Source organism: Ciconia boyciana, chromosome 17 (genome assembly GCF_034638445.1).
Source record: "Ciconia boyciana chromosome 17, ASM3463844v1, whole genome shotgun sequence".
NCBI classification, from domain to species: domain Eukaryota; kingdom Metazoa; phylum Chordata; class Aves; order Ciconiiformes; family Ciconiidae; genus Ciconia; species Ciconia boyciana.
Genome location: NC_132950.1, coordinates 185,222 through 199,575, shown reverse-complemented (window position 1 = coordinate 199,575; position 14,354 = coordinate 185,222). Strand labels below are relative to the sequence as shown.

Genomic DNA, 14,354 nt, shown 5'->3' with positions numbered 1-14,354 from the left:
TTCACAGGGCTCCCGGCCGGGCTTTTGTGCCGCTCTCCCCGTGCGCAGCAGGGCAGCGCTGCGTTCAGTGCCTGCCCTAAATAACCATCGCCCTGCCTGTGCATCAGCGCTCTGCTGCGCCTGGGGGGTGAGCTGCCTTGAAAATAGAAGTGCCTCCAACAAGACTGTGTGTGGCTTTGGCATAAACCCTCTCCCTAGGCTGTGGGTTGCCTTCCTCTGGGATTTCTGGGTCTAAAAAATGGCAGGGTCCAGTGGGCAGTGGGGATGGGACGAAGCAACGATGTGGCATCCTGCGTGCAATGAGTCAGGACCATTTCGGACGTGGAAGGGACAGGCAAGAGGTGACAAGGAGATGGACATCTTCGCGGGCAGCATGCTGACCTGCTACCTTTCCTCTGCTGCCAGTACTCTCTGGCCTGCATGGTCACGGTACAAGCCTGCATTTAAAATTAATGACAGGGAGTGCTTTCCTTGCAGGCTTCAGAAAGGGGCTGAAAATTCCTGCAAATTAAGATCCTGCCAGAATGAAGGCAAGAAAAGCTGGATAGGCTTGGAGGAAGTTGTGATGGGGGTGTATTTTCCTGTGCAGGGCTGCAGAGGCTCGCTGGTGCTTCCCATCCTCCTCGCCCTGGGAGGGGGCTTTCATAGGATCACAGAGTGGTTTGGGTTGAAAGGGACCTTCAAAGATGATCCAGTCCAACCCCCTGCCATGGGCAGGGGCATCTTCCACGAGATCAGGTTGCTCAAAGCCCCGTCCAGCCTGACCTTGAACACTTCCAGGGATGGGGCATCCACAGCTTCAGTGGGCAACCTGTGCCAGTGTCTCACCACCCTCATCGTAAAACATTTCTTCTTATGTCCAGCCTAACCCCACCCTCGTTCAGACCCCTTGTCCTGTCACTGCAGGCCCTGGTCAAAAGTCTCTCTCCCTCTTTCCTACAAGCCCCCTTTAAGTACTGAGCAGCCGCAGTAAGGTCTCCCCGGAGCTGTCTCTTCTCCAGGCTGCACAACCCCAACTCTGTCAGCCTTTCTCCATAGCAGAGGTGTCCCAGCCCTCGGACCATTTTGGTGGCCTCCTCTGGACCCGCTCTACCAGGTCCATGTCTGTCTTGTGCTGGGGACCCCAGAGCTGGACGCGGTGCTCCAGGGGGGTCTTGGGAGAGGGGAGCAGAGGGGGAGCATCCCCTCCCTCGACCTGCTGGCCATGCTGCTGGTGATGCAGCCCAGGAGATGCTTGGACTTATGGGCTGCAAGTTCACATTGCTGGTTCGTGTCCCATTTGTCACCCATCAGTATCCCCCAGTCCTTCTCTGCAGGGCTGCTCTCAGACCCCTTTCCTTTGACCCTTTCCTATGGACGGCCATCCTATTGGGCGTGTGGCGAGGTGGCATGGGGCTGGAGGCAGGACAGGTGTCCCCTGGCAGAGCTGCTCTGCACACAGTGCCTCGCGGGCTGTCTGCCCCCAGCCTGGGCTGCGGTGCCAGCCCTCACCCCCTGCACAGCCCCTGCGCTGCGGAGTAAACCTCCGGGCAGGACGCTGTGGTGGGCCGTGCCATGAGATGCAGGGATGAGCTGGTCTGTCAGTGGCGGGTGCTGGGGCTGGGTCAGGTGGTGGGCTGCTGCCTGAGGAAAAGCTTTGTGAGACGGAGCTGGAGTCAGCAGAGCTGGAAGGAGCACAGAAAAGAAGTGGTACGGCGGGTGCAGTAGGCAGCAAGAGGTGCTCGTCCTGAGCCTGATCTCGCCCAGCTCCATCAAAATCTAAATGCACTGACCTATTCCCAGGCTGGCAGCTCCCGCCATGCCCCAGCCTCGCTGTGCAGGCAGCTCCTGCCTGCTGAGCCCTGGCTTGGGGGCCCAGCTGTGGCCAAAATGGACAACTCTTGAATTCCTGGCTTCAGGGAACATTTCTTCTTTGTGCCCACAGAGTGGTGGGTCAGGGTAGCAACGTGCCTGCTTTTCCTTGTCAGAGTGACATTTTCACTTGAATCGTGGTAGCTCTTGAATCTTGAGGTTTTTGGATAAGCCATTCATGAAGCGGTTGCCAAAGCAAACAGTGCCACGAGTGGTGGCAAGGCTGAAAGCTGGGGTCTTCAGCTTTGGGTGACTCCACCCAAATCAGTCACCCTACACTGAAAAGAAAATTTTAGGGCAAAGGATAGGTATTTCATCTGACTTATTTCAAGGTAAGAGGCATTTCTCTGGAGACTGTATTGGCTAGCTCTGCAAAGTGCGAAGGGCCCATGGGGTGACATATAACCATCTGCAAAATGTGGGACAATTATGAGATGAGCAGAGACAGTCCTCTTTCTTAAATCTTCTCAATTCCACTGACTCCTTCTCTCTAGTGAAGATGGAGTAAGAATAAACTTTTCCACCCCATTAATTTTCCATTTCCCTCCATCATGTATCTCCTTTGGATAATAATCTTTTAAATGTCTCCTTATACAGAGGACTGTGATTTTTCTTTCCCCTCCGAGCTCATGTCCCCTGCCTTGCTGGGACGGGAGATGTTTTCATCTCTGGTGACAATGACACACATGCTGCTGCAGACAAGGACAACCCCTCATTTGCCTGCTATGGCTTTACTAGTTCTGTTGTATTTTCTGTTCTCTCCCACCTTTCCTGCACTCCACAGCACCCCTTGTATTTTCCCCTTGCAGCATCCCTCGTGTTTTCCCCTTGCAGCATCCCTTGTATTTCCCATCACTGCTGTTTGCAGAGCCGTTGTGCTCATGCACAGCTGAGGATAGCTCATAAAGTTCCCCCCTCCAGCTCTCTGTAAATGCATAGGTATCGTTAGTCTTGTTCTGTGCTTGCCACAGGAGGCCACGCGGTGTGGCAGCTGGCTGTGGTGGTGTTTTGCATCATGCCTTTATTGCTGGAGCTGGCCGTCGTCTGCTCTCTTGGTGTCTGTAGTGCTGTTGTGTGGCAGTGCCCAGGGCTTCCCACGCTCTGGCTGGTGTTTGCCCCAGCTCCTGGGAGCAAGTGAGCAAAGGAGAAGGGGAAGATGCCCCTGAGGAGCTCCTCAAATGGAGCTGCAAACTTTGCTGGAAGCACTTGTTGATGCCTCTCTCTGTGTCGTTGCAGGCGAAGGACAGTGATGATGATGATGAAGTCACCGTCAGTGTGGACCGGGACCGCTTCATGGATGAGTTCTTTGAGCAGGTGAGAGGATTGTTTCTCCACTGCAGCTTTAAAGCCAGTTCAGACCTTTCTGTTAGCGCTGGAGTGGCCTGTGGTACGGGCTCCCACCACAGGCGGGGAGCAGCGGTCAAGGTGGGGATGGGGGTCCTGCCCTGGCTGATGCCGCTTAGCTGATGTTTGGGGTCCTCGGGGGTTACGCTCAGAGCGCCGATTAGCAGGAACTAGGCTTCCACATGGACCTGGGGCTGTCGTGAGCTTACCTGGCCCTATGGATGCTTTGCTGTGCCACCTCCTCCTCCACAAACCAGTGGGGCAGCTGGGCCAGGTGACCAGTTGGGGGAAGCGGGTGAGCCTTGCAGCCGGCCTGCTTCCAGCCTGCTGCAAAAGTGGACTGGCTGTCAAACCTCTCCTGAAAGCACCTCTGCGGAGTAGCAGTTTCTGCATGGGATTGATTTAATTTTGTGCCTCTCGTTACCAAACAAGAGGTTGTCTTCTGGCGTGTGGGTGGCTGTAAGATCTGCATGCGGATTTTTAGCACACCCTTAGCGTGGCATGTGTGTAGGGGGTGTTAAAATGTATCTGTGCAGGCAATGGAGTGGGGAATGGAAAAAAATCTGACATGCAGATGGAGGAAGATGAGCAAAGTGGTGGTGTGAGTCGAAGGAGAAGAGCTAGAGGGTGGGCAGCTCGGCAGGCAGAGGGCACAAGTAGAGGTTCCCCCTCTCGGCGATGTCAGCATGCCTCCTTGCAGTACAGGAGTGCGGGGGAGATGCCAGCGTGGATTTGCTGGCAAATTTGGCCTCTCTGGTCTGTGGGGTGAGGGTCAAACTGGGCTTCTCAGTCCCTGGAGCAAAGAGCTATGGGGGACTGAGCCAGGACCGAGCCTGGCTTGCTGTGGTTCAGACGTGTTGTGGTTGCTTTGGGATAGGGTTTAATAATCCCTCCCCTTACCAAAAGTCCAGGCCTCTCACAGGAGACCTGTCTTCCTGTGCATCTCCACAGGTGGAAGAAATTCGAGGGTTCATCGATAAAATTTCAGAGAACGTGGAGGAAGTGAAGAGGAAGCACAGCGCCATTCTTGCTTCACCCAACCCTGACGAGAGTGAGTGAGCCATGATCTGCTTGTGTCCCCGCGGGCACCTGGCTGTTCTGAGCTGGGCCCCTTTGGGGTGGATTGAGTCAGGCAGAAGTCCTCTTGTCTTCAGGTGGACATGGCCGGAAAGCCACAAGCTGCTGAGGTGGCTGACGGCTGGGGTGAGGGAGGGCTGGGACCTGCATGGGAAGGAGATGGAGGGATAGCTGATGGCTTTCTGACCTTGAGAGGTGGTAAGGGTCCAGCAAGGCTGCTGGAGGGGAATTCCTGAAGGGTGGGGCAACGTGGAGGCTGAAAAGAGCATATGGCTGTTTTTATGCTGGTTGGCCATTGTCTTGCCCTGGGCTGCCTGAGGAGGGTAGGTGGATGAGGCAGCACTTGCAGAACAGGCTGCAGAACAGGCCTGCTTGGCCCAGAAATGGTGCAGCTCTTCTTTGAGCCTGTGATGTGCACTTATGACACCGTCCTCTCCGTCCTGAAGGACATTTTGTTGCTGGCTGGCCAAAGAGTCTGTCCATTCTGGACCTTACTGATATATCGCTGTTTTCTTCCCCAGTCTTGTGTTCCTGAGAAGAGGTTTGTTGCGAGGAACAGAAGTTAAGGATAGCAGCACCCAAGAGGTGGCAACATTTGGGAGTCTGCAGGATCTGACAGAGTTAGAGCTGTGGGTGATGAGTTCCCCTGTCCCCAGGTGCGAGCAGTGCATCTCCCGGGGGAGCCGGAGGACCTGGCACTGGCAGAGCACCTAGGGTTGGTGGGGTCAGCTGGACTTCCTTAGCACAGAGGCTTTCCAGCTTCGGTGTCTGCAAACCCCTTGTTGGGGAGCAGGTGGGACCGAGGTGCTGAGCTGTGCAAGGGAGAGCAGGAGTGAGCACAGCTGAGCAGAGCTGCTTATCGGTGGGGCTGGACCAGGGGTCCAGGGCTGGACCTTGGACAGGCTCATCTGCTGAGGGACATCATTTGAATGTCTCTGCTGCCCCAAGCCTGTCCTTCAGTCTTGCTGTAAGCCCATTTGGGCTCTCCTTCGTCCACCTCCCTCGTGGTGCGGGTTGTCACAGGGCTGATGGTTGCTGCAGGGGCAACTGTGCAGGGTGGCTCTGAGCTGCTGGCAGCCCTTGTTGTTGGCAAAGGTGTTGCTTTCATGGGCCAGTGGTCAACTGCTGAGGAGCTGAACGCTGCTTGTGCCCTCCAGGCTGCAGTGGCTCTGGTGCAAAGGTGTGATTAGGGGCTGGAAAGCTGAGACCAGGTCTCTGTCTTGCCATCCACCCTCCTCCTATCCACTTTTCTTCATTTGCCCAGTGCAATTCCATGTCTGCTCGTATCCAACTGTGAATTGTTTCTAGAGGTTCCAGGAGGTTGTCTGTATGCACATTTTCTTGTGTCCAGCCCTATGTCAAATCAATAGATATTGCTAATCGCTTGGAAGAACCTGCTCCTTACTAAATTGTCTCACGCTCCCCTCTCCTGGCAGCTGCTCCTCAGATAAAATTCACTTGGCCAAGCCTGGACAGGAGGGATTTTCTCAAGGGAATTCACATGTCTCAGACTGTTGCTCAATCATCCTCCAGGCTGTTTTGGTCTGCGCTTGCACTGTAAGATTTTGCAGTGTTTCTGTTTGGGTGTTTTCAGGGAAGAGCTGTCATTGCTTTGCTTCTGGCTGCTGGGCTCATACAGCATGCATCGGCACGGTGTCCACTCGGGGCTGAGCCAGAGCTCGGGCTGCAAAGGGCACTTGTGGCCTAAAAGCATAATAATCTCTTTAAAAGTCTGAGATCTGCAGTGAACAAGATACTGTGACATTGACGTGACTTCCAGAAGCATCCAGGACGTTGGGATTTCTTCTGGTTTTGTTTTCCAGTGCTACCTTGCCCTGGTATTGTAGAAAATTCAGTTTATAATGCCAAAAACTGGGCAGTGAAAGAAGAGCCCACACCTTGTTTAGAAATTGTTTTATAATATTGTGGTGTGTCCAGGAGGTGTGGTGGGCCTGATCAGGTGCTCAATGGTAGGTAGACACACAGAATCACAGAGTGGTTTGGGTTGGAAGGGACCTTCAATGACCATCCAGTCCAACCCCCTGCTGTGTGCAGGGACATCTTCCACGAGATCAGGTTGCTCAAAGCCCTGTCCAGCCTGACCTTGAACACTTCCAGGGATGGGGCATCCACAGCTTCAGTGGGCAACCTGTGCCAGTGTCTCACCACCCTCATTGTAAAACATTGCTTCCCTATATCCAATCTAACCCCACCCTCATTCAGTTTAAAGCTGCTGCCCCTTGTCCTGTCACTGCAGGCCCTGGTCAAAAGTCTCTCTCCCTCTTTCCTACAAGCCCCTTTAAGTACTGAGCAGCCGCAGTAAGGTCTCCCTGGCGCTGTCTCTTCTCCAGGCTGCACAACCCCAACTCTGTCAGCCTTTCTCCATAGCAGAGGTGTCCCAGCCCTTGGACCATTTTGGTGGCCTCCTCTGGACCCGCTCTACCAGGTCCATGTCTGTCTTGTGCTGGGGACCCCAGAGCTGGACGCGGTGCTCCAGGGGGGTCTCGGGAGAGGGGAGCAGAGGGGGAGCATCCCCTCCCTCGACCTGCTGGCCATGCTGCTGGTGATGCAGCCCAGGAGATGCTTGGACTTATGGGCTGCAAGTTCACATTGCTGGTTCGTGTCCCATTTGTCACCCACAGTTATCCCCCAGTCCTTCTCTGCAGGGTGCTCTCCATCCATCCATCCATCCATCCATCCATCCATCCCCCAGTGTGTGCTGGTACTGGGGATTGCCCTTACCCAGGTGCAGGACCTTGCCCTTGGCCTGGTTGAACTTCATGAGGTTCACATGGACCCACCCCTCACAGATGCATCACCACAAAGGAGCAAGAGCTGCTTCACCAGGACTGACCCCTCCCAGCTGGGTGGATGCCAGATGTTGTCTCAGACCAGCTTCCAGCTCCCCCAGGCTGCTGTGTGCCAGGGCTGCTGGTGGTATGGTGTCAGCTGAGCCATGTTCCTAGGGCAGAATCCGTGTGCCAGCATCGCTGGAGCAGGATGTGCACCCCATCTGAGCACTGCTCCCTTCTGTCCCATGGTACCTGGGGGTGGGTTGTTGGAGATGGTCCTCAGTGTCCTCAGGGACAGGAGACAGTGTTGGACATAGCTGCAGATGTCTGCTTAGATGATCTAGAGAGGCATTAAACTCATGTGACCTTGCATGGGCAGGCCATGTGCTGTCTCATGAGATCATGGGTCAGCTCTTGGGATAACTCAGGGTTGGACTGGATGATATTTAAAGGTCCATTCCACCCCAAACCAGTCTGTGATAACTGATGATGTACTGCTCATAGCTTTTCCATTTCCCAGCGACTCAGCCAGACCGAGCAGCATCGCTCCATGTCCGTCTGCTCCTTCAACCCCTGGTGAGATGCACAAAATGTGGTAGAAGTTCAACCAAAGACGGGATTAACCTCCGCGTTAACCTTGGCTGGAGCTCAGTCCTGCACTTCAGTGGGGTGGAGGCAGTGCAGGGGCCCCATGATGGTGAAGGCAGTGCAGCAGGGAACAGTGGGTGCCGGCACGGTGCCTGGCAGCCCCCCACTGCCTCCCCATGCTCCTGAGCCCGCAGAGAACCTGGTAATTAATGCAAAGGCTTGTTGTAATCCAGGGAGGTGAATTTATTGAGATTAACTTGGAAATTAAGAAGCAAGGTTTCCATGAGGCATGAGAGGGGGATGCAGCCAAGGGGCGCTAAAACGTAGGCAGTCAAAGGCTGGTCTTGCTGTGTGCTCACTGGGGTTGCTTTTTAACATGGCAAGTGAATGACACCTGTGATGACAATCGAGGCAAGATGTTGCTCTTGCAGGGGCCAAACTCGTGGGGGATTTGGGGTGCTGCTTGTCCCCTCTGGAACAGCACCTCAGTTATTTCTTAGTGATCTCTGAGCACTTTAGCATCATGTGAAACCTCCACTACAAAGGTGATGGGAAGTCATCCTCCAGGGTATCAGGAGAAAGACAACAGACTTCTCATTCTTGTCTGCAGGCAAATGTGCTGTGCATGGCACAGCTTGGTTTGGTGTGTGGTGCAGGTCCTCCATCAAGAGATACACATGCCTTAAACACCACTGGCAAGTCCCTCCTTGAGCTGGAGGACCTTGGAGTGGGGCTTCAGAAGATCAGGACGGAGCTGGGCTGGTAATTTGAAAAACAGATGAACAGTGGTTGGAGTTGCTGTTGGAGCACTGAATGGAGGGAGGGATGGATGGATGGATGTACAGTGTCTGCTGGCCGAATTGCTTGCTGCTTTTTCGGAGTCTCTTGATAGAAGAGAGAGACTCCACAGGTACAATCCTACTGGAACCTGTGTCTTAAATGACTGTGTGCTTAGGCGGATGCAAGCCCTTGGTGCTCTCCTGAACATGCTCTGCTGTTGCAGAAGAAGGTGAGGTCCATGTGTCTGTGTGAGGCCTGGATTTACCCACCTGCCCGGCGTGGGACGGAGGTGCTGGGCTGGATCCATGTTGCACAGAAGGGCTCATCCCTCCACTCCCCTCCCTTCCCACTGATCCCTCTTCTGGCTGCACAGACTGTTCTTGGATCTGTGTTGCTGCTGCTGCCTGGGCTTATTTTGGTGCCCGGTGGGTGGGCAGCTGGCTGGCTTTGCCATCATGCCGGCAAGGTGGCAGCCCCCCACCTGCCTGCCTGCCTGCCTGCACCTTGCAGCTCTGGTGGGCTCGTGCCCAGTTGCGGGGGGATGGGGAGGGTTTCCCTGCTGAGCAGCTCTGCACCTCGGGGTGGGCAGCATCATGTCAGGGCTTGGGTGGGCTCAGAGTGGCTGAGAGGCTGTATTCCTCCTTAGCTTGGAGCCGTTGCTGCTGCTGCTCCTGATTTGAGTCACAGCTCCTGATAAACCTGTTCCTAAAATCCTTCCCGGTGAGCTGCTGCATTTGTTGTCGCTCCTGGTGCTGGAAGCAGGCTGTTCGTCCTCGGTCCTTGGTCCAAGCCACTTCCCAGAGGAGGTGGCTTTGAGTGGCTAGTTGCTAACCAGAGAGGAATTAAATTATGGGTTTTTTTTTTCTGGAGTGGTTGGGAACAACTTCTCTGCCATTCATCTTCTCTGTGCATCGCATCCCTCCCCGTGGCCATGCTCCGCGACTCCTCGTTGCTGCATTATATAATGGATGCTGTTCGCTGAATGAATTGCCTCCGGGATCATAAATCTTCAAATCTGAAGCTGTGTCGTTCAGCCTGTCAGCTCAGTCCATCTCCGCAGGCTTCGGAAGACCCGATAAATATTTCAGACCTGAAAGTAGGTCCATTATGGCTCTGCACCAGGATGGAAGGGGAGGTTCAGCTGCATGTGCACTTGACCTCCAGTTTCATAATTTAAGCTCTGCAGACTCGAGGTGGTGGCTTTGGACACCAGGGCGCAGGTCCCGGGTTGACTTTGTTCAGGCTGTCTGTCTGCTGGAGGAGATTTGTGTTATTTGTAGAGTGGTCTCTGTAATTCCTAGCAGACCATCTCCTGGCAGAGAGATGTGCCAGGTGGTCAAGGTGACAAGTCATAGCTGCTCACCTCTGTCTAATGTGTTGAGGCAACACTGGCCAGTGCCAGAAAGGCAATTTGGAGTTGTCTTGGTGCCGAGGCTCTGGCCAGACGCCTCTGAGCAGGTTCTGTGCTCTCATGTAAGCATAACTTTGCTACTCACCAGGTCCTTTTGGTAGGTGTCACAGCTGGAAGCCCACTTTGCTCAGAGGAGATGCTGCTCAGGTGCTGCCGGGAGGCTGCAGCTGGTTCTTGTTGGAGCAGCCCTCCTCGGGCACTGCTTTCTGTGCCCTCTTAGCTCCTTTTCCCACCGTGCAGTGGTTTTTCTGGGGGTACATCCCCCCTGGTGCCTGGTCCCACCAGGGCAGAGAGGAAGTGTCCTTGAAGACCAGGAGGTTCAGTCCTGCTGCATTGGAGAATTCAGGCTCAGGCTCGTGTGATGCTCCTTCGGGAGGAGCAGTGTGAGAGGACAAAAGAGAGTTTCACTGAAAAGCCTGACTGTTCTCCTGGCCTCTCTTTGCTCCTCCACCCTCTGTGCTGCTTCTCTCAGCTTTCCTGGGATGGGAAATCAGAGCCAGCCCAGACTTCAGCAGACCTTGGAGACGGAGGCAAGAGGAGTTTGCAGTGAAGCAAGTGCAGCCCCAGCAGAGCAAGGGACTTGGTGAAGGGTGTCCAGGCATGTCCTGGACACAGAAACCAAAGCAGCGTGTCCCCCCATTCACCGTGCTGCTCTCACCCCTCATCTGCAGCCTCATGGGTGCTGCTCCTGCCCCAGTCACATCCCGCTCAGGTCTGGCCAGGTGAGGTTTTTGGTGCAGGCAGGGCTGCGGGGTTCGTCTTCGGTGCACTAGAGGGACACAGCAAAGGTGGCTCCAGCTCCTCAGCCTGAAGCAGGGATAGACTCACAGAGTGGTTTGGGTTGAAAGGGACCTTCAAAGATGATCCAGTCCAACCGCTCTGCTGTGTGCAGGGACATCTTCCACTACATCAGGTTGCTCAAAGCCCCGTCCAGCCTGACCTTGAACACTTCCAGGGATGGGGCATCCACAGCTTCAGTGGGCAACCTGTGCCAGTGTCTCACCACCCTCATTGTAAAACATTTCTTCCCTATATCCAATCTAACCCCACCCTCATTCAGTTTAAAGCTGCTGCCCCTTGTCCTGTCACTGCAGGCCCTGGTCAAAAGTCTCTCTCCCTCTTTCCTACAAGCCCCTTTAAGTACTGAGCAGCCGCAGTAAGGTCTCCCTGGAGCTGTCTCTTCTCCAGGCTGCACAACCCCAACTCTGTCAGCCTTTCTCCATAGCAGAGGTGTCCCAGCCCTCGGACCATTTTGGTGGCCTCCTCTGGACCCGCTCTACCAGGTCCATGTCTGTCTTGTGCTGGGGACCCCAGAGCTGGACGCGGTGCTCCAGGGGGGTCTCGGGAGAGGGGAGCAGAGGGGGCGCATCCCCTCCCTCGACCTGCTGGCCATGCTGCTGGTGATGCAGCCCAGGAGATGCTTGGACTTATGGGCTGCAAGTTCACATTGCTGGTTCGTGTCCCATTTGTCACCCACAGTTATCCCCCAGTCCTTCTCTGCAGGGTGCTCTCCATCCATCCATCCATCCATCCATCCATCCATCCATCCATCCCTCCATCCCCCAGTGTGTGCTGGTACTGGGGATTGCCCTTACCCAGGTGCAGGACCTTGCAGTTGGCCTGGTTGGTTGGCAAGGTGTGGAGTGGATTTGATGGATGTAAAAACCTGAGTGGCCCAGGGAGTTTGGACAGGATCTGGTTGCTCACCACACTTCCCAGAGCAGGGCTGGGGATGGGGAGGACACCAATGCAGCTGGTAGATGGCAGGGTCCCCACCAACAGAGGTGGTTCTTCAGCCTCATTGGGGTTGGCAGGGCATGGCGTGGCAGCAGAGCTGCCTGCTCGCTTCAGGACCCAAGCATGCGCTTTGCTGGGCCCTACATGTTTGGGGAGGGGGAGTGGGGAGCCCCATATTCCTCCCCTGTAACTGCCCCTGCTGCCTCCAGCGCTGGGAGCAGTGGTCCTGCTGCCAATCTGCTTCCTCTTGCCATGTCTTTGAGGCAGGTGAGCTGACGCCGAGAAGCCACATCATGGCAAAGGTGCACTTTGTTGTGCCGGCAGCAGCATGCGTGGGAGGGTGCAGGCGCTCGTGGGGACGGTGAGGAGGAGGTGCCATCTGCTGCCCTGGCTCTCAGCATCCTGCCTCCCTGCATCCTGCTCCTCTTCCTCTGGGCAGGTCCCTAAAGGGAAGGTGTTCTCAGGCTGTCTTTGCACCTCGTGCTCGGTGCAGCTGTGGCAGGGGATGGCCCCACGGCTCTGCTCACGCTGTCTGGCATAGCAAACCTGATGTGAGATGGAGAAACTGGAGGGGTGCTTGGTGCAGGGGACGGGGGTTTCCTCTACCCACTGGGGAGGTCCAGGGTCTCCTGCAGAGCAGCTCCAACACCTCGCTTGGCTTGGGCATCCCAGGCAGAGCTGCGCTAACGATGCCCGTGGTCATTACGGCAATGCCATGCTGTGCTCAGGGGCTGCCTCGGGTGGCTGCACCCTGTCTGTGTGTCACACAGAGATGCTTTTCGTCACCCTTTCACACATTTCTCCAGCTCCATCTTGAACGAGTTTTGTTTCTTCTCCCAGTAATTCTTGTTGAAGGGCTGCTCTAGGACTTAACCTCCAGTGGTCAGGAGCCATCTTCTCATTTCCAGCCTTAGTCTATTTATGATCGATTTACATACCAACGTCATCCCAAGAACAAATATATTTAGCTTAAATAGCTGTTTGTCCTTCTGGCTTCACCCTGTCAGGTCCATGCAGCAGCTCAGTTGTTTTGCCAGGGCTTTGCGCAATCCCTGCCTTCCCTGTCCCCATCACCTGCCCCAGCTCTGGTTTTGAAGGGGTGGGGTACCCTGGGGCGTGAGGTCTCCAAGATTTTTGGGGGGCCCTGGCTGCTGGTCATCATTTTTTGAGCTTTTCAGACTGGGTTGCCCTTCTCTTACCTTGTCATGTTGCTACCCCTGTGGAAGTTGGGGTCTGTCTGTGTGGGATGGGCCAGGGCTTCCTGTGCCCAGGTGGTGGGTCCTGGGCCCAGGCACCCAAAGACGATGAGTGTTTGAAGGAGATGGACAGAGTGAGGGTTGGCGGGTTGTGGTGGCACCTCTGCGTGTGAGCAAGAGGCTCGGCTGTACGTGAGGCTGTAGAGATGGCTGCCCAAGGAGCGGACAGTCCAGCCCTCCCTGGTGCCTCCAGGGGATCCCTAGTAGAGCTGGGGAGCAAGCTGGCAAAATGCCTCCCTTCAGTGCTAAACCAGCCCAGCACCTCCTGGCAGCAATTCAGCGGGCCTTGCAGGTTGCAGGTGGAGCAGGGGTGAGTGTGGGTGCAGGGATGCTCACGCTGGTCCTCACCTTCCCTGGTCACTGTCACCGCTCAGCACAGACCTGTGTGAGGCTGCTGCAGCTGCATCGTGCCCAGCATGGTGGCACCCGCTGCCAGCCCTCGGGTGCTGCCCACGGGAATAGGACGCATGGACTTTCTGTGCATCATCCCAACGTCACAGCGAGGGTGCCTGGGACATCTCTGTCCTCTCTCCCTTGGGCCTGTGTGTCTTTTTCTTTCGTGTCCCCTTGACGTGCCACGTGTTAGTCCAGGTGAAATTCCCTTTTACCATGCAGCGGCTGTGCAGCCCCCCTGCATGCCTGAGCTTTGTGATTGCCAGCACCTATTGTCTGCTCTGTCATCCTGAACAACGCTGGGTGATCTGCAACACTGAGCAAATGCAGAGTAAATATCAATTAACTGTAGTCTGATTCATGGCAACATAAAAAAAGAATAAAAATCAGCTGCTCTGTAATTATTTTGGGCTTAATTTAGACCAAACAGTGGCACTCCTGGAAGATGTGTTATCACTGCCGCAAGGTGCAGCTTCTGCTGAAAAACTTTATCTCCTTTGGGCTGTGCACCCTGCTGCGCCCCAGAGCCTGTTTCATGATGGGCAACGACGAGGCAACTTTTGGAGCAGAAGCCCGTCCTTGCTGATGGAGGTATTGCTGCTCCTATCGTAGTGCAGGAGAGCTCCCATGGCTCCTTGGCTTTGTGCGTCTTGCAGCAGTGTAGCCGTGGGACGGTACCGCAGCCCCTGTTGTTGCTGTGTCCTGGGTGGTTTGGGACAGAGCAACTGGCAGGAGGCAAGCAGCCCTGGGGGTGAGGGGACATGGGGCCATCACTGCCCCCAGCCCCGCTGCCTGTTGCACCCTCATGTCTTTCTCCGCTGGCTCCTCTTGTCTGCATGCAAATTCGGCTCCACTCCCCACTCTGTGTATCCTCCCCTTGCGCTTACCAGCCTTGGCTGGTCCTTGAGCCGTGGCTGGGGTCCGGGTGGGTGAGCTGAGCCGGGTCAGGACTGCAGCATGCCGCACTGGTGGTCCCAGCTGCATGGTGAGGCTGCCTGCCCTCTCCTGCAGCCTGAGTTGTTTGGCCTGGGGAGGTTGGAAAGAGGGAGGAAGAAGGGAAAGGAGCAAAAATGAGAGGGGATATGGCAGCTGTGCCCCTTGCAGTGCTGGCTGGAAGAGTTCAGC

At 55.4% G+C, this 14,354-nt stretch overlaps 1 protein-coding gene across 2 annotated transcripts in view; it reads left to right on the top strand.

Annotated features, from left to right (window-relative positions):
- Positions 1–14,354, top strand: part of STX1A (syntaxin 1A) — a 99,278-nt gene that overhangs the window by 13,858 nt on the left and 71,066 nt on the right. For both annotated transcript variants that reach the window (XR_012045458.1, XM_072881769.1), the window contains exons 2-3: positions 3,088–3,165; positions 4,147–4,246. Coding sequence is in view for 1 of the 2 variants with exons in the window: in XM_072881769.1 (XP_072737870.1) it covers positions 3,088–3,165; positions 4,147–4,246 (178 nt within the window). In the remaining variant the exon portion in view is untranslated. The remainder of the gene's footprint in view (positions 1–3,087; positions 3,166–4,146; positions 4,247–14,354) is intronic.